The 22,110-nt window shown below is 38.2% G+C and overlaps 3 protein-coding genes and 1 non-coding gene across 12 annotated transcripts in view; 3 read left to right on the top strand and 1 right to left on the bottom strand.

Moving 5' to 3' along the window:
* lrp4 (low density lipoprotein receptor-related protein 4) overlaps positions 1 to 5,584 on the top strand; it is a 76,457-nt gene extending 70,873 nt beyond the window's left edge. The window contains exons 32-38 of one of the 2 annotated variants that reach the window (XM_077624368.1): positions 172 to 316; positions 505 to 618; positions 733 to 844; positions 974 to 1,038; positions 1,132 to 1,219; positions 1,345 to 1,486; positions 2,531 to 5,584. In XM_077624368.1, coding sequence (XP_077480494.1) covers positions 172 to 316; positions 505 to 618; positions 733 to 844; positions 974 to 1,038; positions 1,132 to 1,219; positions 1,345 to 1,486; positions 2,531 to 2,872 — 1,008 coding nt within the window. In that variant the 3' untranslated portion in view covers positions 2,873 to 5,584. Of the gene's footprint in view, positions 1 to 123; positions 317 to 504; positions 619 to 732; positions 845 to 973; positions 1,039 to 1,131; positions 1,220 to 1,344; positions 1,487 to 2,530 lie in introns of both variants that reach the window. The other variant, XM_077624359.1, reaches the window with a different exon arrangement.
* A 692-nt stretch (positions 5,585 to 6,276) lies between these two features.
* On the top strand, positions 6,277 to 22,098 carry LOC144092353 (uncharacterized). 5 transcript variants are annotated; one of them, XM_077625027.1, is made up of 9 exons: positions 6,277 to 6,941; positions 7,208 to 7,566; positions 7,653 to 7,831; positions 8,565 to 8,656; positions 15,439 to 15,524; positions 20,387 to 20,466; positions 20,545 to 20,612; positions 20,695 to 20,790; positions 21,031 to 22,098. In XM_077625027.1, the coding sequence occupies exons 6-9, from the start codon at positions 20,394 to 20,396 to the stop codon at positions 21,070 to 21,072; spliced, it is 279 nt and encodes a 92-aa protein (XP_077481153.1). In that variant the 5' UTR covers positions 6,277 to 6,941; positions 7,208 to 7,566; positions 7,653 to 7,831; positions 8,565 to 8,656; positions 15,439 to 15,524; positions 20,387 to 20,393; the 3' UTR covers positions 21,073 to 22,098. The 5 variants fall into 5 exon arrangements, 3 of the variants coding, with proteins under 3 accessions (XP_077481153.1, XP_077481144.1, XP_077481133.1); XR_013306005.1 differs by lacking the exon at positions 20,387 to 20,466 and having other exon boundaries at positions 20,707 to 20,790; XR_013306004.1 differs by having other exon boundaries at positions 20,387 to 20,612; positions 20,707 to 20,790.
* Positions 7,944 to 8,055, top strand: LOC144070754 (small nucleolar RNA SNORD67). Its single transcript, XR_013299460.1, has one exon. It is a non-coding gene; the product is annotated as a small nucleolar RNA SNORD67 (small nucleolar RNA).
* The window catches only part of LOC144092339 (protein kinase C-binding protein NELL1-like), a 152,846-nt gene continuing 151,815 nt past the window's right edge, over positions 21,080 to 22,110 (bottom strand). For all 4 annotated transcript variants that reach the window (XR_013306001.1, XR_013306000.1, XR_013306003.1 and 1 more), the window contains 2 exons: positions 21,404 to 22,047; positions 21,080 to 21,304 (listed from right to left, as the gene is read on the bottom strand). The gene's annotated coding sequence lies outside the window, so the exon portion shown is untranslated. The remainder of the gene's footprint in view (positions 21,305 to 21,403; positions 22,048 to 22,110) is intronic.

Genomic DNA, 22,110 nt, shown 5'->3' with positions numbered 1-22,110 from the left:
ACTTCCACTCTGACCCTCATTTTTCTTCCTCCTTTCTTCTTCCTACCCCCACCCTTTTTTCTTCCTCCTCCCCTATCCTTGTCTGTTTTCCTTTCCTCTCTTCTTCTCCCTCCGTTTCCATAGTTGAAGCCAGTCGCCTCCCCTCTAACCCCTTTCTCCCGACTCTCACAGCAAGACCGCTGGATCTATTGGACTGATTGGCAGACTAAGTCCATCCAGCGAGTGGACAAACACACTGGCCGTAACAAGGAAACTGTGCTGGCCAATGTTGAGGGCCTCATGGACATTATAGTGGTTTCACCCACCAGGCAGATAGGTAAGAGATGTCGTCACCAAGCAGTTTTTTTTAATCCAAATGCCAAAACAAAAGAAGGATACTATTTGTGCAAAGTGCCATTTAAGTATAGGTGTATAGATTTTTTTCCTCAACTGTGGAAATATATATTCAAATGAAGTGCAGCAATTGTTTACGGCTTGTTTGAAACATCCCTCCTTGTTCTTCAGGTACGAACCTCTGTGGGGTGAACAATGGAGGCTGCACCCACCTATGCTTTGCTAAGACTAGCAGTTTTATCTGTGCATGCCCAGATGAGCCAGATGGACGGCCATGCTCTACCAGTGAGTAGTTTATAATTCTGCAGTGCATACAGTGAATTATTTTAAAGACGGTTTCGAAATGTATTCATAATGAATGTATAATTCATGCGAGTGCACATGCCACATAACTATCAGTTGCAGGATACATCCCCACTTCTCCCAGCAGAGAAACCAGCAGCACCCCGGTCCCGAACAAGATCCCCAAAGCTTCAACAGTAACATCCCAAAGTGGACCCTCCATGTTGAAGTATGTATACAGATTTGAATCTAATTTAACTTTGACTTCAGTAGGTCTCAATGAATTATCAAAATTTGATATTATTATACCACAATATGCACAATTTGCTTTCTCAAGATGCATCTATTTGTTTTACAGCTGCACTGACAAGAACCTAAATGTTGAAGAGTGCTTACAAAGCAATGTGGTGACTGCTCCCCATGGTCAGTGTTCTCACAAACACATACACACACGGTACCCCCCAAACCTCGAGTCAAAGACATGATTGGTGACCAGATAAGTGCTTTATGTTACAGGGGAAGGACTTCATATCAGCTATGTGATTGGAGGCGTTTTGACTATGCTGGCTATTCTAATTCTCATTGTTGCTTTGATTATTTACAGGTGAGTCCTCCCTCGGACAATATTTCTATATGCTGTACTCAAGTCTTACTTGAATGTAATAATTACATCAAATTGAAAAATCGAGTTATCAAGTAAGGTATGCATGTTCTATATTTGACCAACAGACATAAAAAGTCAAAATTTGCTGACCCAGGAGTCAGCAACCTGACATACAGTAACCCATCTTATCGAACTTCCACACAAGAGGTCAAGATTGAAGCCTCCCAGAAGCCTCCAATATATAATCAACTTCGATATAAGAAAGAGGTAATGCCGCACAGACCACCCAAGAAAATATATTTTCAGAACTTTTTGATTAATGGACTTGAGTGTTAATTCAATTCATTTATACTTTTGCAAACAGACACATTTTACGGGCAAATTATATTTTCTGAAAGACTGCCTTGTTCATCATGTCCTGCCTTTCTTTTACTCCTTGCAGCTATCTCATCCCTACAACTCCCTATCCCCCTTTATCTTTTGACCCTTAGTGTGATATGGACAGGTAGTTACACCAGCAAACAACTGTATTTTTTAACACATGCTGCTTTCCTTGTTTTCTTTCTTTTCTACTCAATTCTTGACAACCTGCTGTGTGTAAGAGTATTTTTCTTGGGCATGTGTGTATTTCTATTACACTTTTTTAAAGTGAGTGTAACTAAGTTTGTTTTTATGTTTATTTGTTTTAAGGCGGCTCCATTTTATTAACCTTGAATTCATTCGTCTACCGTTCCGCTTATCTCACGAAGATTGCTGGGGTGCCGAAGCCTATCCCAGCTATAACTATAGGTCGTAGGCAGGGTACATACACCCTGAATTGGTTGTCAGCCAATTGCAGTTATGTTAATATTTCTTTAAAAATAAACAACTGCATATTTAAAAAAAAAAGACATCAAAAAGTAATTTTAAATAACATTGCAGGCTACTCGCAAAAAGTTAGGAGTATTCAGCTTCCGGAGTAACTTTTACGATGAACTTCAAATGCTCTAGAAACGTAATAGTTGAACTTAATTTGACCTCCTTTAAACTTTTGAATTCATATAGTCCAAACTGTTCATTGTTTTCAATACCTAATAGTGTCTTGAACAATGATCTAAATTGTGTTGTTGTGTTGTGAGCATTTTCTTAGAATGAATAATTGCTTGTTGCCTTCATTGGGTGATATAAAGTGTGACTAAAACCAACCTAGGTTACTAAAAAGTTCTGCCTTTGCAGATGAGAAGAATATGCGCATGTCTGGATCTGACTTGGTCTTTCCTAATTCTGACAAACCTACAGTCTCTAACTAATTGAATTCCATTTGTTATCCAGGGTGGATTGGAGGGAGGGTACACAAAAGAGAAGATCCGTATTGTGGAGGGCGTGTGTCTTCTATCCACCGAGGAACTCTATTGGGATGACCTCAAACAAATCAAGCCATCACGAGGAGGCCTCCACACCTGCATGCGCACAGACACTGTTTCGCTGCAAGCGAGCAGCGCTTCACTGGATGATGGAGAGACGGAGCAGCTCCTTCAGGAAGAGGCTTCTGAGTGTTCCTCCATAACAACCCTCACCCCCTCAGCGATCACCCCTCAGCGTCACGCTGAGCACAGCCTGCCCGACACTGGCTGGATTTCCATGCGCAAGCCCTCGACTGAGAGTGAAGTTTGAGGCTTACTTGCTTTTAGTAGCTTAAATTGCAAAAACACAAACGTGTCTGTAATTTTATCTGATCTGGACATGAATAAGTACTTGTGCAGATGCATATTTCGAGTCAAAATCAAACAATTTCTCAACTGATATGAACTTATGTTATATGAAAATGGTCCTCCGTCCTACTTTTAAACATACATAAATATGCCCAGATTGTACTCTGATAAAAAGGTGAAGAAATTGGTACGATGGGATAAGAAAACGCAAAAAAATCTTGGGTGAAGTGACCAGAGATGGAAACGCGATTCAGACTCTTATTGGAACAAATGTCTCTTAGTGTACGACATTAACTTTTGGGGGATTTTTTTTCCTGTTGGATTCTGCTGAATCGACATTCTCCTAGGACTTTGTAACGGTGGTGCCCTAAAACCACTCATCTCTTTATGAACTCTATTTATGAATGATTTTTGTACTTCTGAGTGGGCTTGCTGGCGTTCAGAGAACAGTGAGTGTTGTGTTGAGCTTTGTGCAGCAGGTTTTCAAGTGTTGTATTTATCACAGTGCCAAAGGGTGGGGTTTTACCAACTCGTCATGCTTCTTCTTGCATTTCACATCAGTAGAAAGTTGTCACAATTTGAGATTTGTTTTTATTTTACGATAGCAGAAGCCCGAATGAATTATTTAACATCACCAGCTGTTTAATCAAGGATAGCTAGGAGCTCTTCAGTTCATTGCACAAGTTAAATTTTGCATATGCTCAATAAAAGGTCCTTTTTAGTTTATAGTAATTTAACCATTGCTCATCCCTGGGCTAAGCTAATGAAGTTGGAAGCCCAAGTGCCAGATATTTTGTCTTTTGTTCTTACTCATATTTAACACATTTGATTGATTTAACGATGCACAGTGAAGGCAGTTGTGCTTTCGTACCTACTGTAGCCTATAGTGCTGTGCTTGTGATTAAATAAAGGTAAAGCACACGTAAAAATAGCGAGACAGTGGAGGGGGGGTTAGGGCTATTTCAAGGCAGAGCTATTTTTCCACGGTTGATTCTTTGTGTTAATCCTTTGTTTTGTCATAACCAGCAACTCTGAGATTGAATTTGAATGTTATTAGAACGGCAGCCCGGCGGCTTCAGTGGTTAGCACATCAGCATCACAGTTCTGGGGTTGAGGGTTAAATCCCAGGTGTGCCCTCACTGAGTGGAGTTTGTATGTTCTCCCCGGGCTTGCGTGGGTTTTCTCAGGGTACTGCGGTTTCCTCCCACATCCCAAAAACATGCAGAGTAGGCTGATTGAACTCTCTAAATTGCCCCCAAGGTATGAGTGTGACTGAATGGTTGTCCATCTCCTTGTGCCCTGCGATTGGCTGGCCACCGATTCAAACGGTCCGCTGCCTGGTGCCCATAGTTAGCTGGGATACGCTCCAGCACCCCCCACCCCCACGACCCTTATGAGGATAAACTGTACAGAAAATGAACAAATGAATCAAAAGTTATTAGAACAATTGATTCAGTGGTTCCTTCAATTTTAAAATGTACTTACAGCACTTATAATTGTAAAGAGATGTTTTAACATTGTTAGACAAACTCTGCCAATTAGATTTGTAGCATAAAAGTGCTTTCATCGTAGCAACGTTCTACAATATTGTTAGTGAATTTTATTAGGTCTCAACAATATGAACAGTATATTGTGTTGTTTAATTAGATTGTTTTTGTAAAAACCAAAAAACAAACACACAAAAAATGCCTGCAGATTGTTAGTTGAATCTCCAAATTGAAGACACTTTTTGGAAATGCAACGTTAGATTAATATTAGCATATCTTACAACCTGTGCAATTTTCTACTAAGTTTCCTTTTAAAACAAAATTATATTTATACATTAAACCACAAAATATCTGCTTTGCCGAGCTAATATCTGGAGTTTTTTTTTTTGAAGGGAGAGGCTAAATATGAATTGCTTAAGTGCACTTGCAGTCCTGTGCGGGTATTTGCAACCTTTGCGTGCAACACATTACTAAACGATTTAATATATAGCTACCATGCATTCTACCTTTAGAATGTTTACCTGTTGACAAACCGTTATTGCTCATCCTCATAAAATCATGTATTTTGGAAAACTCTGCTAAGAACTCAGCAACTTGCTGTTTTGCTGCTATACAAAGCACTGACGCCAATAAAAGAGGATCTTGGCAGCTACACGGTTGGCTGGATGCCAGCCTAGAAAATATGATCGTTACTCAACCTATCATTGTCATCCCAGCTCGCAGTCCCTCTAGCTCTGCTGCACGAATGCAAAATGTGTACAAATTATACCTTGCGGATATATATGACGTTTAAGTTGAAGATTCTGTTATGAGCTGCATAGTCTTGTGTACAAAGGGATTTGATGACTGTCGTTAGATTAATTTTACTCACTGGAGAAGAAATAGAATAGAATTGTTTGACATTTGTTACATTATTTTAACCACTGTGTTTCCAAACCTTGCAAATGTTATGGAATATAGCATTTATTTAATTGTACCCCATTATTTTATGAATACTGGTCACATTAAGCTGTTGTAAAGTTACCAATAAGATGTATTTATGATTTGTTGGATTTTCATTTTGATGTGTAAATATGAACAGACTGTAAATGTGTTTCCATTGCAGTACAGTACTAACAAACTGTGTTGTGTGATATAGTGAATTATCCCTTTGCTATCTTTTAATATAAAACTGCATTTGAATGAAACTTGACTCGAGGGGATCGTTTTCGGAAATAACAATACTAGACACGAATATTATGGCACTAAATATTTATACATTGTTGCTCCTGGAACTTTTTTTCCAGCTGATCACCTGAGGATTTAAATTTAGTGAAATTGTGTGTAAAATGTTTTGACATTTCAGGAATTATATTTTTTGTGGTGTCCGTGAAATGTCCTTCCACTTTCATTTGTTAAAATTTAGGTTTTATTTATATTTAAGTGCATTGATTGACGATGGAAGTGAAATAGCTTTTGACTGAGCGATCGCTGCCCACCTCCCAGTCAAATTGGATTGGGCATCTTTCTATTTTCATACTTTGCTGCAAAAATGTTGAAGGAGCAATTGGGTTGAGACAGTGGAAGTCCCATTCTGACCTACACTCCGGTTCGGGAGGTGGCGGTAATGTACTTTTAAACTTTGCCAACCGTACAAAGATAAAGAACAAAAACTGGACGAGAGGCAGGGCACACTATGAATTAACAGCTAGGCAATCTAATTTTATTATTAATTTAAACTACAATAATATCAGTTAAAAACAGGTTTTTTTCTATTATTATATAATTTCGTCATTAGGGTTTAAGCACACGTATATTATTAACCACGTGGTTAGTCGTGACCAATCAGCGTCGCCATGGTGCCTCAGCCAATCACAGCTTTCACAGGGCGGAAGAGTCAGTACCATGCGTTCAACTTTAATAGACGAACACTCTTTCGGACAACGCACACGATAAGGTTAGGATTTGAGCATAATTTATCGATAAACGTAAATTTACCCTTTTTGGAAAAAATACGGTGTTGTGGACATTTTGTTTGCACCTTAACTACTGCTCGCAAAAATGCTGTGCATTCTCTTAGGCAGCTCTTTTGTTAGGCTTTTTTTCTTGTGTAAATGTAACACGTGGAAACAATATAAACTTTTATTGAGTCATTAAGTATCGAAGACCTTCCCCAGACCGATCATGTTTTAACGTTGTTTCCTCGTGCATGTTTACGGACCGCTTGTTCATGTTGCTTGAAAATGTAACTTTTTTTTTACACCATGATCAGCGTTTTTTGCGATCGTAAGTTTCATCAAATGCTCCTTGGGAGCGGGAACTTAAATGTATTGCAATAATTTTCATTTATAGCTACAACGGCTGAAATTATTTTTTTGCGGCCATATTTGGCACCAAACCACTGCAGTAGTTAATTCTGCTTGCCTGGGGGCTTATGACCACTTATGTGAACATTTACACAGTGGTGTCAGGAGAGTGAAATAAATACTCAACAAGAAAAATTCAAGATGGCGAAGAATCCCAGGAACATTTCGGGTGTCCACTCCAAACCCAAACATCGTCAAGGTAAAACACCCAGTCATATTTCATGGCTATTTTTGACGAGCTAAATACATAAATGCATTGTAAGTTTGTCATGATGTGCAAATTTGACAAAATATTGTAAAATTGTTAGCCAAAAAATGTGCCTGGGTACAGCATGTGTAAATCGGCTTATAGCTAACTTTGGAACAGTTTAAAAGCTGTAGATTGTACCTGTAAGAAGAAAAAAATCTGATATACATACATTTCATGGATTTATATCTGATTTTTTTTTGTAATTTTATTTGCAGTGTTTTTCTGTGCAAGAAGCACTAAAATTACTTGAGCTAATTGATGGAGACAAGTTGGATTTGTATGATGATGCCTCTTGGATGCTGATTATCAAACACCACCTCAGGAGCAAGGCAGCAGTGACAGTAGTGGTGATCAAGACTCCATTCCACAGCCAACTGAGTACAGCAGGGGACAGAAATGTCTAAAACGATAGTTAAGAGCTAGTGGATATTTATTTATTTAAACCTCCTGGCCCAGCATCGCAGTCAAGACTATTCAGAGCTTTCTGAGGAAGAAGATTCAAAACAAGGGGACCTGCAAGGTGTTCTTGTGCCTGCTGGCTGATTGCAACTGTTATGCAGCCTTTCGTTCTTAAGTATGTACACTTTCCTAAAGAAAATGGCATTTCAAGTTCTAGTAGTTAATGCAAAATGAAGTGAATGTTTGATATTTTCTTTGCAGGTATGTGGTGTGACGAATCAATTGAGTCGTTTCATGTCACTTCCAGGAAATGATTTAATCCGCTGTGGATGAAGTAAATGCGATAATTTTAATTTTCCTATTATGGTTTAAATGCCACACGATTGCTGGCATTTCAGGAAGCCGGCCGCAGTATGATAAAGACCTTGAATTCTTAAATGGTGAGTTTTATGGGAATTAACTCTAAAATATTTGGTACATTAGAAAGTTTTTTTAAACATATAGGATAATAAAATAAATAATTCTAGTATGAAAAATTAGCAAGCCTGGGAGTATGAGAGTGATGAGTTGCACTAATCAATTGGAGTGTGTTGCAGTTGCATCAGCACTCCAATCTGACCCACCCTGAGGACACACGCTGTGCACAGGGGCCATCTGACTCGTATCTCCCATTCATGAACTTTTTTATGGTCCCACTTGGGGTGTCAGATTATGTTCTGACTTCATTTAATTACATTATCCATTCCAGATTTCCACAAATAAAATTTACATCTTTCAAACTTAACCATAGACATCATGAGACACATCACAGGACTTGAGTCATGTGTTCGCTCTATCTCTAGTTAGATGGTCGAACCATTCTCAATTTGGAGAATCGATTCGCTGCATCTTTGGCACATCGCTAAACTAATGCCAAAGTTTTGTTAACTTTTTGAGGACATCTTATTTATGTGCAAGACCTTACCATAGCTAGATGAAGAGTTCACCACAGTGCTTAACATGGAAAAATATCTGCACATATTGACAAGCTGTGTATTATAATACCATTTTATTTAGCTTTTGTTGACACTTAATTAGTCAAACAAAACTACTAAGTCATTTTAACCATTTTATTTTTTTGCTATTATCTCATACCACTACTCACCCTGTCTTCTATCCTAATGTCGTTTTCAGGGGCACTGAAAATCTGGTTAGTGCTGAGGGGGAGGGAGCCAAAAGTACCTTGGTCTGCATCCTGCAGCAAACCTAGTTGCACCTAAAACAAGGTAGTGTTTGAAGAACTTCACTAATTACACTCATATTCCAGTAGTTTATGAATACAAATTTGGAGAGAGTAAATGAGTGTACTGTTTGGTTTTTGTCTCTGACCTGAACAGTGTTTTAGCTGCCTTACTAGCTACAGTTATATGATCTACCACAAGGTGTCACCCAAACACGAGCAATCATAGATGGTGATGGAGGTCCATTTTCAGAGATTTAATACAATAAGTGTACAATGCATTGTAGGGATGCTTGAAAGTTTTCCATGATTGAGATCAAATTGTCTGTCCTGTTGCCACCATAGCAGCTCATGAATTTGATGGACTTGCTGCTCAAGGTCATAGTCAAGTCACATGTATGGCCCAATCCTTTCCTTATTTCCTGCTTTTGAACTGAAAGTGCAGTTTTGGTCCAAATCATCATGATGCATCTGTGTTTTGCTATTTGGGCTTTGTCTTGGTGAGAAAGTGTTGGCCACGGGCAACAACACAGCATCCGTTCTATGCATTGTGTTCGGCTCCAGTACTATTGAGGATCTGGTGAGTTTCTCATGTTAATTCTAAGGCTACTAGTGAAATACCTACAACCTGTGCTCCCTAAACTGCATATTATGAAAAGTTGATTTGTGTTTTTATAGTATGGACTTTGTGTTGATGGAAAAGTACATTTTAGTAGATAGTTGGGGGTGAGGTGCACTGTGTGGTACCTGTACCATGAGAGACCTAACTTTGGCACCAGTCCATAGTGAATGTTTTGTTTCAGCTACTACTGCCAGACCCTGGTCAATTTCAAGTGAGCTGTAGCTGACCATTCACTTTTAGTGATAGCAACTTACTTTACTGTGTGAACTGCTGCTTAACTGCAGGCTTCTCAAGCCGCTGCTTATCACCAACCAGGTGTTTAATGCTCACAAAGCCCCACTGGCATTGTAGATAAGCTTTGTACATCCAGGAAAAACATACACCAAAGGTGTCAAATTCAATTACTTCAATTGTCATATTCACAGCAGTTACAGCACATGAAGGCTGGATCACTTTTCTTTTGTCTAATAAGTTTGAAATATGAATTAACCCCCATAAATTCACATATCTATAATAATCAAAATGTTGTGGTTTTAGAAGAGTCAGCAGGTATGCATACAGGGTCCGATCTGACACCCCTGCTCAAAAAAAGCACTGAGTACACTAAAATACCACCTGACAAATTAAAACTCTTCAGTCTATAAAAACATTCTCATTCTCAGTGTCTAAGCAGCTAAAAAAAAAGGAAGCGTTGAGTTTGTTTTTTTCTTACCTTTTGTAACTGGAATAATTACTGGGTGAGCATTGTGATGCTAGTAGACTTTTTTTTAAATTCTGAATCTCGAACGCATACAAGCAGAAGTTGTTGCTTTATTGGGGAATATGCTGAAGCTGCATACGGCTCTGAATCTCTTTCCAAAAAATTCTAAAAGGGGAGACAAGTGTGTATATATAGGACCTATGGGCAATTAAGTGTCCAATCAGCCTACCATGCATGTTTTTGGAATGTGGGAGGAAACCAGAGTACCTGGAGAAAACCCACGCAGGCCTGGGTAGAACATGCAAACTCCACACAGGTGGACTGACCTGGACCAGGGTCTTAAGAGCATTTCAGAGAGAAGAGGGAGTATAAAACTCGACATATTCTACAATATAAAGTGGCTTGTTACCGAGGTTTTTTTTTATTTAATATGTGCACTTTGTTTCAGTCAGTTTTGTTCCTCTAATTGTGCGGGGGCCGTCGTTAAGAAAAAAAAAACGTACATTTTTTTTCCAGACCTTGTGGATGTTTCGGAAGTCAGTATACAAAAGTATGACTTCAATTGTATGAAAAGTATACAATTCTAGCAACTTGTTTTGTTATGTGGCAGTTGGTGAATTTGTACAGAACGGTTGAGTAATGACCTAATGTGAATTTCAACATCCATTCACCAAACACATAACCTATTTAATACTGTGAGTAAGCCACCTCCAATATTATCGAATAACATTCTTATGTCGCGACAAATACAGAGGACAGACACACCACGTCTCTTTAGTTGCTCCTCATTCAAATGAATCTATTTGAGAATAAGTGGTAAACAGATGTGTTTACCGTATACTAATCAGGAGCAACTCTCGCCTTTGGCTAAAATTCTGCTCACCTCATAAAAGTGGCACATTTCCATCCGGCTCAGTGGTAGTGTAGGTGTGCACAAAGCCACGAGGGAGCACAGAAAGGAATTTGTGAGCATGTGTTTATTTCTCCTCAGAAACATTTGATGATCATTGGCTGCGTTCCGCTTCATTTATTTTCTGAAATTTAGGTTTGAACGACAGCATTGAATTCATTCTAGTATATAGAGGCAGCACTCCGAAACACAAAAGTGCCTCCTCAAAATGCATGTCCTTTTTTTCCTTTTTAAAAAGAAATCTGTCAGTCTTTTTTTTTTACGGTATGTGGCCCCTTGTCTATTACCTGTACACAACAGGCATACTGCACGGCTGGTGTGTATACTGGATCACATTTGACACAAATTTAAACATAGATCACAAATCCTGCCTGTCGCCTTACACCCTTTTTTGACTGTCACTCCTATTTATCCCCACTCCTGAATAGAAGGATAAACTCCTTTCATGCATAGAGGGATGACCTAAAACTTGTGGGATTAAATGCAGCAGGTTGTAGATGTGAGAGACACGGAAGAGGTTTATGATGTGCAAGAAATGAAATTTGTCAGTATGACTATAAAACTTGTGGTGGTTTTCCCATTTGTCCTACGATGTAAAGGTTGACTGTTACAAATAGCTGACAAGAGCTCAAAGGCATTTGCTGATGAAAAAAAAAATGTCAGGGTTTAGCATTTGAAATATATATAGTATAGGTGTGTGCATATAAATATGTACAGTGGTACCTCTACATACGATCGTTCCGGGACTGAGCTCGTATGTCGATCTTCTCGTAACTCGAGCGAACGTTTCCCCTTGAAATGAACTAAAAACAAATTAATTCGTTCCAATCCTCTGAAAAAACACCAAAAACAGGATACTGGATTGGAAAAAAAATGTTTATTTCTTCTAATTTGCCATCTATTAACAAAGTAACACAAAACTAGTGGTTTAATAGTAATAAAATATGTTTAATATAACTAAAATTAGACTCATTTTGCGGAGGATACACAGACGGACATAGAGGCAGGTGGGGAGGTTCGGGGGACTTTATCCACGGCAACGCACTCGTAACCGTACAAACAAATTTAAATTACCTCGGATTAATATATACAGACACACTCAAACATATGTTTAATGTGACTTTACACAAAACTGAATTCTAATGTTGTTTCAATTTTTTTTACCTTCGTTCTGCTGGTAAGCTGTTTGCCACCCCTCTACCCTCACGTTCGCTATCGATGGGCTGTTTGCTGTTGTATTCCCTTCAAAATATTCCGAAAATGATGCACACAAATGTCCTCACAATAAGATAACGCACGACCACTTGCCAACGGGAAGTAGTCTTGAATGAGCGATCGCGGGAGCTAACGGGCTAAGGAAGGAAAAGCAGGAAATGCAATAGCTCAGCCTACCCACGTATTGATTATGGGTAATGAAATTTTATTCTGAGAAATGGATCCATTGGCTATCGGTGTTGTGTGCACGAGTATACTTCATTACCCAGAAAGCCCTGTTTTTGCCCGCGCATGCGCCCTGTACGCTTTCTGGTCCATGTGTAGGCGAAAGAAACCGTTTAGTGCTCGTAGATATCTGTTATACACGAAAGAGATGTGGCAAAAAAAGACTGCACTACAATGATAAAGTCTCTCATGTCATGGCCACCTGGCTTTCTCGCATCTCCAAATTTTTCTCGTATCTAGAGGAAATTATTTGCTCAAAATTTTCCTCGTATCTCGAGCATCTCGTAGGTAGAGCTGCTCGGATGTAGAGGTACCACTGTATATGTATGTATGTTTATATGTATATATGTGTATATGTATGTATATATCTATACATACATATACATATTTATATCATATACACATACATATACAGTATATGTATGTATGTTTATATCATATACACATTCATATACAGTATATGTATATATATGATATACTTTGTCTAATTACTGAATGTTTTGCATGTATGACCTTAGCATCAATTTTAAAAATGCCCCAGGTCCCATATATATAGTTGAGAAACACAGCAAAATACTGTTATTTACGGAAAAAAAATCCAAGTTACAAAACAACTTTTGGAACCATTTAATTTCGTGAATAGAGATAGCACTGTAATTTATTCTGAATGATATTTAACTCTTCTAGATAATTCTTTTCATTCACAGTTTTCACTTACAGTTAAGAATTAATGACGGTTTGCAGCATTTCTTCACTTTGATGGTATTAGTGTCTGATTGTAAAGGCAATCGACCTAATTAGCTTGTTTGGCCCTTGGAGTATGTATCACTGATGACAACAAGTGCAGGGAAGGAAGCAGCTAAATTGCTTAGCCTTGCCACTGGAGATTTGGTTACGAATAGAAGTGAGCTACAGTCATCTCCCAGTTGGCATTAACCTTCCTTTCTGCCTGTACCTCCTCAGAGGTCCTTCAATGATGGATGACCTCTTTCTCATCCCATCCAACCTCTCACACAGACGCACACACATGCAAACTACACGCAAACTCCATTCCAATGCCAATGCCTATTAAGCTCACATCCTTATAAATAGATTAGGTCACTCCAAATGGAAATTTGTAGTAGTAAATCCCATAATCCCTTGATTGATGCTCTTTGCCTGAATGAATCTCTGTTGGGGTCATGAGTGATTTTTGCAAAGTATCATTGTTTGGTATTTGAGGTGTGTTACTGCGTGTCATTAATTTGTCTACGCTGCAGGACGCAGCTTTATTTTGTGCGCTTGTCAAGACAATTCACTATCATGTTGTATTTATGATGGATTCTGCACTCATGCACAGCCTCTCCTGGTGTATTAGAGCATCATTTTTCTGTCACAAATGACCCAAATTTCGCCTGCCCCGCTCCCCTTTCTCCTGTCTAGCGCTCTTCAGTAGAAGGATACATTCTCCTCTCATTAAAATATTACAAATATGCCCGAGGACAGATAGCAGATTCTGTTTACTGTTGTCTGTTGCATTTAAAAGAAGATAAAAATGGATGTCAAAATCAATTTTTAGATTAACCATATATCTAGATATATATATATATATATATATATATATATATATATATATATATATATATATAATCTAAAAATCATATATAGGTAGATGGATGGATAGATGGTCAGATCATAAATGACTGTTTTGTATCTGACACCTAGTGTTAATTGTCTTCCATGCTCATTATTATATCAGGTGATCTACTGACCCAGTTATTATTGCTATCCAACGCCGCTTCACAGTTGGAAAACAAGTCCTCACATGGTTTATCACTCTAAATATGGAAATGTAGACTGAACTGGTCTACATGAAATGTCTGAAGAAGTTTTGGGTTTATTTGATCTTTGTTAGGCATTGTTGTATTGATTGTTTTGTGACATGCTGCATTGTAGAATGTGAATGCAGAGCTTCAAAAGGCCACACAAAATGCAAAATTGTCTGTCACGGCAAACAAAAGGCTGCATGGTGCCTGCCTCGACCCTAGCATATTGCATGTAACAACCCCCTGAACTGTAGTAAACCAGTGAATTAATGGTCCAATACATGAATGAAGCATACCTTTATTGACAAACACATTTACTCATTGTCATAAACATGAATTAATGTTAATATGAGATATAACTGCATCATAGTTTCCACTCATATTTTCATTAGTTCCTGTTCTCGTTGGCATTCACGCCTAGTCAGTCCAATTCCCTGATTGATAATCAAATTAGGAAATACCCAAAAAAAGTTAATTACTGTATAATTATATAGTGTAGTGCCCCATCACTCTGTTTTCTCTGAGATAATTAGTCATTAGGTTTCCTGAGTAAAATTCATACCACTCAAAGAATTTCATTTTAAATATAATCATTGGGTTCAATTGCAATTTCATTTAGAGGCACTGACAGTGAGCGATTAACAGAAAGTGGAAAATCAGGACATTTTTTTTATGACATTGAGAATTGCTGATACATCTCCGAGTCAGCCATGCTGCTGATGTAATAAATTCCGTGGCCCTGTGTATCTCTGGCAGGTATTGTATGAAAGTGCACACCTAATTTTTCCTTTTAAAAATGATAGATTTCAGCTCAAGAGTTACATTACACTAAAGTACCTCACTTCCATATATTTTCAATGACATTGATATAAAGAATAGAGTGTATTTCATCGCAAGATCAAGTCTTCCACAGAGAGCTCTCTTCCCCTGAAATGCCATTTGTGACATTGTTATTTGTGCTGACGCCGTGCTGGTCTCAATTGTTCGAGAATCAAGTCGACGAAAGCCTGCTTTCAAGGAAAGATTGGCTGGGGCCATTTTTGGGCTTTACTTAGCCTAGATTTAGAAAGCAGAATTGTGCCCACGGTGTCAATGATATGAACCATCCATGATCCGAAAAAGCACAGTCAGAAAAAAGTAAAAGCAGGCTTTTGACAACCCAGCTTTCCTAACCACAACACATTTTTCACTTGACATTGTTTTTGTCATCTGCTTGCCTATTGGGATTCTTTACCCATCACAGCTAAACTGGGGTTTATTCCTTATGAACTTTCAACAATTTACATCCACAGGCAATTTTCTGGCTCAGTCATCATAACGCCTTTTAAAATTATCATGTACTGTTTTTTAGCATCAAGACAACAAAAATCCTGTCTATTCTGCATCATCTTCAAAACATGGACATTGAGTAGAGGACAAACCACCTCGTGGAGCGCGGTAAGCAAGCCACCATCTTTTGCACATTCAATTATGGTGGGACAATGTGGGTGTGGTTATGCCTGTTATCAACACAGCTGTGAAAATTATGGACATGCACAAGTATCTAATCCTTTCGAACAGCCTCTATGCTTACAGACGAGCACACCAACGACATAAGTCGTTTACTGCCCTAAGTGCATTTTTATCACTCTACCGGGAGATTTTTTTAGGAATCAATTGAGCCAAAATTGCTTTCAAATCTTTTAGTTTAATGCCAGGTTGAACACACCGTGGATAATTTAAGTTTGGGCTCCTTTTCCCCACCGGCTGTGTTCTCCATGTGACTAGTTATCTTAGCATTAGCGTCACGACGATGCTCCCCATTTGACTTAAAAAGTATGTTGTCCGTTTTCTCGCCATTATTGAGTCGTGTAGTTGTGCGTCTTTTTAATTTAACCAAACAAAGCCGAGACATCAACGGAGTTAGCTGGGTACAGGCCCACTCAAAAATGACATCCAGAGGCACGCCTTAGTTCCTGGTTTGTTGTATGTAATGATAGTTTTCACTGCGAGTGCTAAACACCCGTTTCCAATTTGTAATTGTTCCATTTTCACAAAAAAACATTTATACAAAAATTGTTAGGCCAACTTTCTCCTAGCTGTTAACATCAGACTGTATATTTAATCGGCTTGTCTGGAAAAGGGAAAATAGCACGGGGCACTTACTAACTTAATTTTTATTCATCTTGATCATTTATTAAATTTCTAATAAGGTTTTGCTTTCCTGTAATGATTGTTTGGCAACTCCCAAATAGCTTGCTAATACAGACGCTCCCCTACTTACGAACAACGGTACATACGAACATGTCTGCAAATTGAACAAAACCTTTTATAGTCAGGCTTTTTTCTTTAAAAATGACCATGTATATTAAGGGTTTTTATTAAAAAATGACCATGTATAGTAAGGCTTTTTTATTTAAAAAAAACGACCATGTACAGTAAAGCGTTTTTCTTAAAAGACGACATAGTATAGTAAGGCTTTTTTTCTTAAAAAATGACATAGTATTGTAAGGCTTTTTTCTTAAAAAAAACGACATAGTATTGTAAAGGCTTTTTTTCGTAAAAAACGACATAGTATAGTAAGGCTTTTTTCTTAAAAATCAACATAGTATAGGCTTTTTTCTTTAAAGACGACAGTATAGTAAGGCTTATTTTCTTTAAAAACGACACAGTATAGTAAGGCTTTTTTGTCTTTAAAAACGACATAGTATAGTAAGGCTTTTTATTTACAAAAAAGACCATGTATAGTAAGGCTTTTTTCTTAAAAAATGACCATGTATAGTAAGGCTTTTTTGTTTAAAAAAGACCATGTATAGTAAGGCTTTTTTTTCTTAAAAAACGACATAGTATAGTAAGGCTTTTTTTCCTAAAAAAAAACGACACAGTATAGTATGGCTTTCCCCCCCTAAAAAAAACGACATTGTATAGCATGGCTTTTTTTCTTGAAAAACGACATAGTAGAGGAAGGCTTTTTCCCTAAAAAACGACATAGTATAGTATGGCTTTTCCCCCTAAAAAACGACATAGTATAGTATGGCTTTTTTCCTTTAAAAAACGACATAGTATAGTATGGCTTTTTTCCTTTAAAAAACGACATAGTATAGTATGGCTTTTTTTCTTAAAAAACGACATAGTATAGTAAGGCTTTTTTTTCTTAAAAAACGACATAGTATAGTATGGCTTTTCCCCCCTAAAAAACGACATAGTATAGCATGGCTTTTTTTCTTGAAAAACGACATAGTCGAGGAAGACTTTTTCCCTAAAAAACGATATAGTATAGTATGGCTTTCCCCCCTAAAAAACGACATAATATAGTATGGCTGTTTTCCTTTAAAAAACGACATAGTATAGTAAGGCTTTTTTTTCCTAAAAAACGACATAGTATAGCATGGCTTTTTTTCTTGAAAAACGACATAGTAGAGGAAGCCTTTTTTTCTTAAAAAAACGATATTGTATAGTAAGGCTTCTTTTCTTAAAAAACGACATAGTATAGTAAGGCTTTTTTTTCTTTAAAAAATGACAGCAAGTAAGGCTAAGAGAGTCGGAGAATAAATCTGACTTCTGATTCTTCACCTTCTAGTTGTTGCTGTGGTCCACTGGCAAAATCATTGGGTCAGAACATGAGGTGGGAATCAGGAGTGAGTTCAATTCCACTCGTTGCAATTCTCAAATTGTTTATTGAGGTAATGAAAAGGATAAATACAACTTCCAACTTTACAGTGGTGCAGTGGCAAAGACAATGGGTCAGAACTTCAGGTGGACTCAAGTTCAAATCAGAAGTGAGTTTGATTCCACTCTTTGCCATTCTCAAATTGTTTATTGAGGTAATGAAAAGGATAAATATAACTTCCAATCACATCATTTCAGAAGACACTGTGGTCCAGTGGCAAGAACAATGGGTTGAAATTGAAGTTGGACACAAGTTCAAATCTGGAGTGAGTTCAAGTCCACTCTTTGCAAATCTCAAATTGTTTATTGAGGTGATGAAAATGATAAATATAACTTCCAATCATCTCATTTCAGAAGTCACTGTGGTCCAGTGGCAAAGACAATGGGTCAGACAGACCTCAAGTTAGTGGATTTGACTGCCATGTGGGAGATGGGGTTCGAATCCCGCTCTCGTTTGACTAATCACTACACTAGTAGTTCAGTAAATGGGTAATCCTTTTTTCATTCAAATAAAGACTTAGTCATTTTTTTCAGCAAAACAATATTTCCGGTCAGCCTTCGGCTGACCGGAAGACAGTTGGGAGGGGGGGTTCCTGGTGGTGTTCGACAGTCGGCCTGCGGCCGACTGCCGACACCATACAGTCGTTGACTGGCGACACCGGGACGTGAACCCTCGACACCCACGTCGCAGGCAGGTGACTTACCCACTACACCACGAGGCGGCCTGCCTATACATGATTGGAAGTTATATTTATCCTTTTCATTACCTAAATAAACAGTTTGAGAATTGCAAAGAGTGGAATTGAACTCATTCCTGATTTGAACTTAAGTCGACCTGAAGTTCTGACCCATTGTCTTTGCCACTGGACCACAGTGACTTCTGAAATGATGTGATTGGAAGTTATATCTATCCTTTTCATTACCTCAATAAACAATTTGAGAATTGCAAAGAGTGGAATTGAACTCATTCCTGATTTGAACTTGAGTCCACCTGAAGTTCTGACCCATTGTCTTTGCCACTGGACCACAGTGACTTCTGATATGATGTGATTGGAAGTTATATCTATCCTTTTCATTACCTCAATAAACAATTTGAGAATTGCAAAGAGTGGAATTGAACTCATTCCTGATTTGAACTTGAGTCCACCTGAAGTTCTGACCCATTGTCTTTGCCACTGGACCACAGTGACTTCTGAAATGATGTGATTGGAAGTTATATCTATCCTTTTCATTACCTCAATAAACAATTTGAGAATTGCAAAGAGTGGAATTGAACTCATTCCTGATTTTAACTTGAGTCCACCTGAAGTTCTGACCCATTGTGTTTGCCACTGGACCACAGTGACTTCTGAAATGATGTGATTGGAAGTTATATCTGTCCTTTTCATTACCTCAATAAACAATTTGAGAATTGCAAAGAGTGGAATTGAACTCACTCCTGGTTTGATCTTGAGTCCACCAGAAGTTCTGACCGTTTGTCTTTGCAACTGGACCACAGTGACTTCTGAAATGAAGTGATTGGAAGTTATAGGAAGTTATATTTATCCTTTTCATTACCTCAATAAACAATTTGTGAATTGCAAAGAGTGGAATTGAACTCACTCCTGATTCCCACCTCAAGTTCTGAACCAATATTTTTGCCACGGGACCACAGCAATAACTAGGAGAAGAATCAGAAGTCAGATTTATTCTCCGACTTTCTTAGCCTTACTATACTATGTCGATTTTTTAAAGAAAAAAGCCTTACTATATACAGACGCTCCACTACTTACGAACATTCAACTTACTAACAACGGTACATACGAACATGTCTGCAAATTGCGTTTAAGCCCAAAAATGTACGCAAGTCCAATTTTGTATTTCGCGCCTTTTTCGGAGTAGTACTTCTTTCCGCCGCTAATACCGACGCCTGGCGCTGTGAGAGCTCAGCTCACCCAGCATCTACCTTCTTCTTCGTTGCAGTGCGGAAGTGCGTGAATGTATCTCCAGTGTGCAAAGAACCTTTTTCATTTGTATCATTAAATATCTCATGCATCCAATATTGAATATGCTTGCTAAAAAGCTAAAGGCTTCTATTGAGGGAGTTGCAAGGAAGAGGCAAGCCATTTCATTTGAAACGAGTGGCAATAATAACGAAGCTTGATGCGCGTGAGAGTGGTGAGCATTTCACGGGCATTGAATCGTTCGACCGTCAGTACCATTTATAAACAGAAAGATCGAGCAGCAGGACCCAAATATTGAACGTTGCACAAAGTTTGCAAATCAATTGAATGATGCCATACAGTGCTACCACATCATTTATGATGAAAAAAAGAAGAAAACTGTGCAATCGTCATTAGGTCGCTTCTTTTGGCCAGTTTCTAATACATAAATCTCTCTCTCTCTCTCTACAGTACTGTACATATTCTCTCCATTTTATTAAATGTTTTTTTTTTTCAGTACAAACCAATGCGTGTTACTTATACAAGCCTTAAACATACAAATGCACTTATATAAACCTTCAATATACTTATATCGGCCTTAAACATAAATTATAATACAAAATATAGCACTGAATCAACTTACAAACAAATTCAACTTATGAACAATCGCTCGGAACCAATTGCGTTCGTAAGTAGGGGAGCGTCTGTATCAAGTTTTCATCTGTTTAGCACCAAGATGCAGCTCTTCCTGTGTGCCCAGAACACTTGCACCCCTGAGGTTACAGGAGAGCAAACTGGGCCAGAACAAGGTAAAACTATTTGGGGAAAAAACACCTATCTATTGAATCTCCACTCTCTATATGATAACATTTCCTTTTTTGTTGCAGGCTTTCCCTGCATGACCAGAACACCCACACCCTTGAGGTTACAGGAGAGGAGACTGGGCCAGTTCAAGGTAAAACTAGTTCCAAAAATGAAACCACCTAAGGCTGTCTCTATAAATGATAACTTTTTCTTTGTGTTGTTGCATGCATCAGGCCTGCATCCAGACTCTGGTGTGTCTCCAAGGGATCTTCCTCGCAAGTTGTCCACCTGAAGATGTGGCATCTCTGCACTTTGGAGAATGGTGGCAGGTAAATATATTTGTTTATTGTAAAATATCCAAGTATTCATCCAGATAAAAACAATCTTGTGTAAGCCAATGTGATATTTGATGTATATCACCATGGTGAGATTTCATTGAAGGATAATTTTTGGTCAAACATTTTTAAAGATTAGAAACTTCATTTATTGGTGCATTTTTTTCTCTTAATAGTAATCCTGAGTGTATTTTGGCAAGATTGAATTCTAACTGTTTAATTTTATGTCTACAGCTGGAGAAAAGACTGGCTACAATAAACAGCACTTCAATGTGATGCCAACTTCAAGTGTTTTCCTGTTAATAAAAACTTTTATTTAGCATGTTACTTGCATTCTTTTTCTAGGTAAATGAATAAGACATGTATACAATTCATGAACATTTCTTTCTCCCACAAACAGTTAGGGCTTTTGAGATAAATTCGTTCAGGCTCTCCAGCATTCAAAAATGGAGCAGTACAATTGTCCTTTAGTAAATGGATGAAAAGTTCTTTCCCCTTGGGTGGAATTCTGGAAGGGAAAAAAAAGTCAATAGACCCATACACTGAGTCCTAATTAACTTAAATAAAAAAATCCTACTAAGTTATTTTCTATCAAAAATATACTTACCAGGAGAGTTTTCTTCCACTTCTCTCCTTTGCCCCACTGCAAAAGCCACACACAGGGGGTGGAATTCTGGAAGGGGAAAAAAAAGTCAATAGACCCATTCACTGAGTCCTAATTAAGTAAAATAAAAAAAATCCTACCAAGTTATTTTCTATCAAAAAGATACTTACCAGGAGAGCCTTCTTCCACTTCTCTCCTTTGCCTCACTGCAAAAGGCAAACAACATTAAAGCCACACAGAGGAGGGGTAAAAAAATGGAAATATCAGACATTCCCCTCTGAAGCACAGTAGCTTGATTGGCTCTTTCTTTTTGACCACTGCAGAGAGACTCAAAAATAAGATTCTGTAACAGGGATCTCCAACTTCAGTGCTCAAGGGCCTATCCAGTTTATTTTCCCATGTCCTCCAACACACCAAAATCAAATGATTGTGACCAAGCTCCTGGACAGCTTGCTGATGAGTTAATCATTTGATTCAGATGTGGTGGGAGATATGGAAAACATACTGGACAGGGACCCCCAAGGACCGGAGTTGGAAACCCCTGCTCTATAATGACAAGTACCAGTGAGGGGATGTTGGTGTGTCAAAGACTGCCATTCACCGTGTCACCCTTTCTTTAGCGTTGATTTGGTAAACTTGGGTGGACCCTGAAGGAGAGTAAGATACAAAATGAGTAGATTTAGTACACGACATGAAAATATGAAAGAAAA

The sequence above is a fragment of the Stigmatopora argus genome, chromosome 2 (genome assembly GCF_051989625.1).
Source record: "Stigmatopora argus isolate UIUO_Sarg chromosome 2, RoL_Sarg_1.0, whole genome shotgun sequence".
NCBI classification, from domain to species: domain Eukaryota; kingdom Metazoa; phylum Chordata; class Actinopteri; order Syngnathiformes; family Syngnathidae; genus Stigmatopora; species Stigmatopora argus.
This window is presented reverse-complemented; position numbering and strand designations above follow the sequence as displayed.

What these genes read in the sequence shown, in the direction of transcription:
- LOC144092353 (XM_077625007.1), top strand. Translation starts at nt 20,316, where the DNA reads ATGAACAATCGCTCGGAACCAATTGCGTTCGTAAGTAGGGGAGCGTCT. An exon ending in GCAAACTGGGCCAGAACAAG is followed by an intron (nt 20,467 to 20,544) that starts GTAAAACTATTT and finishes TTTTTGTTGCAG; the next exon opens with GCTTTCCCTGCATGACCAGA. An exon ending in ACTTTGGAGAATGGTGGCAG is followed by an intron (nt 20,791 to 21,030) that starts GTAAATATATTT and finishes TTATGTCTACAG; the next exon opens with CTGGAGAAAAGACTGGCTAC.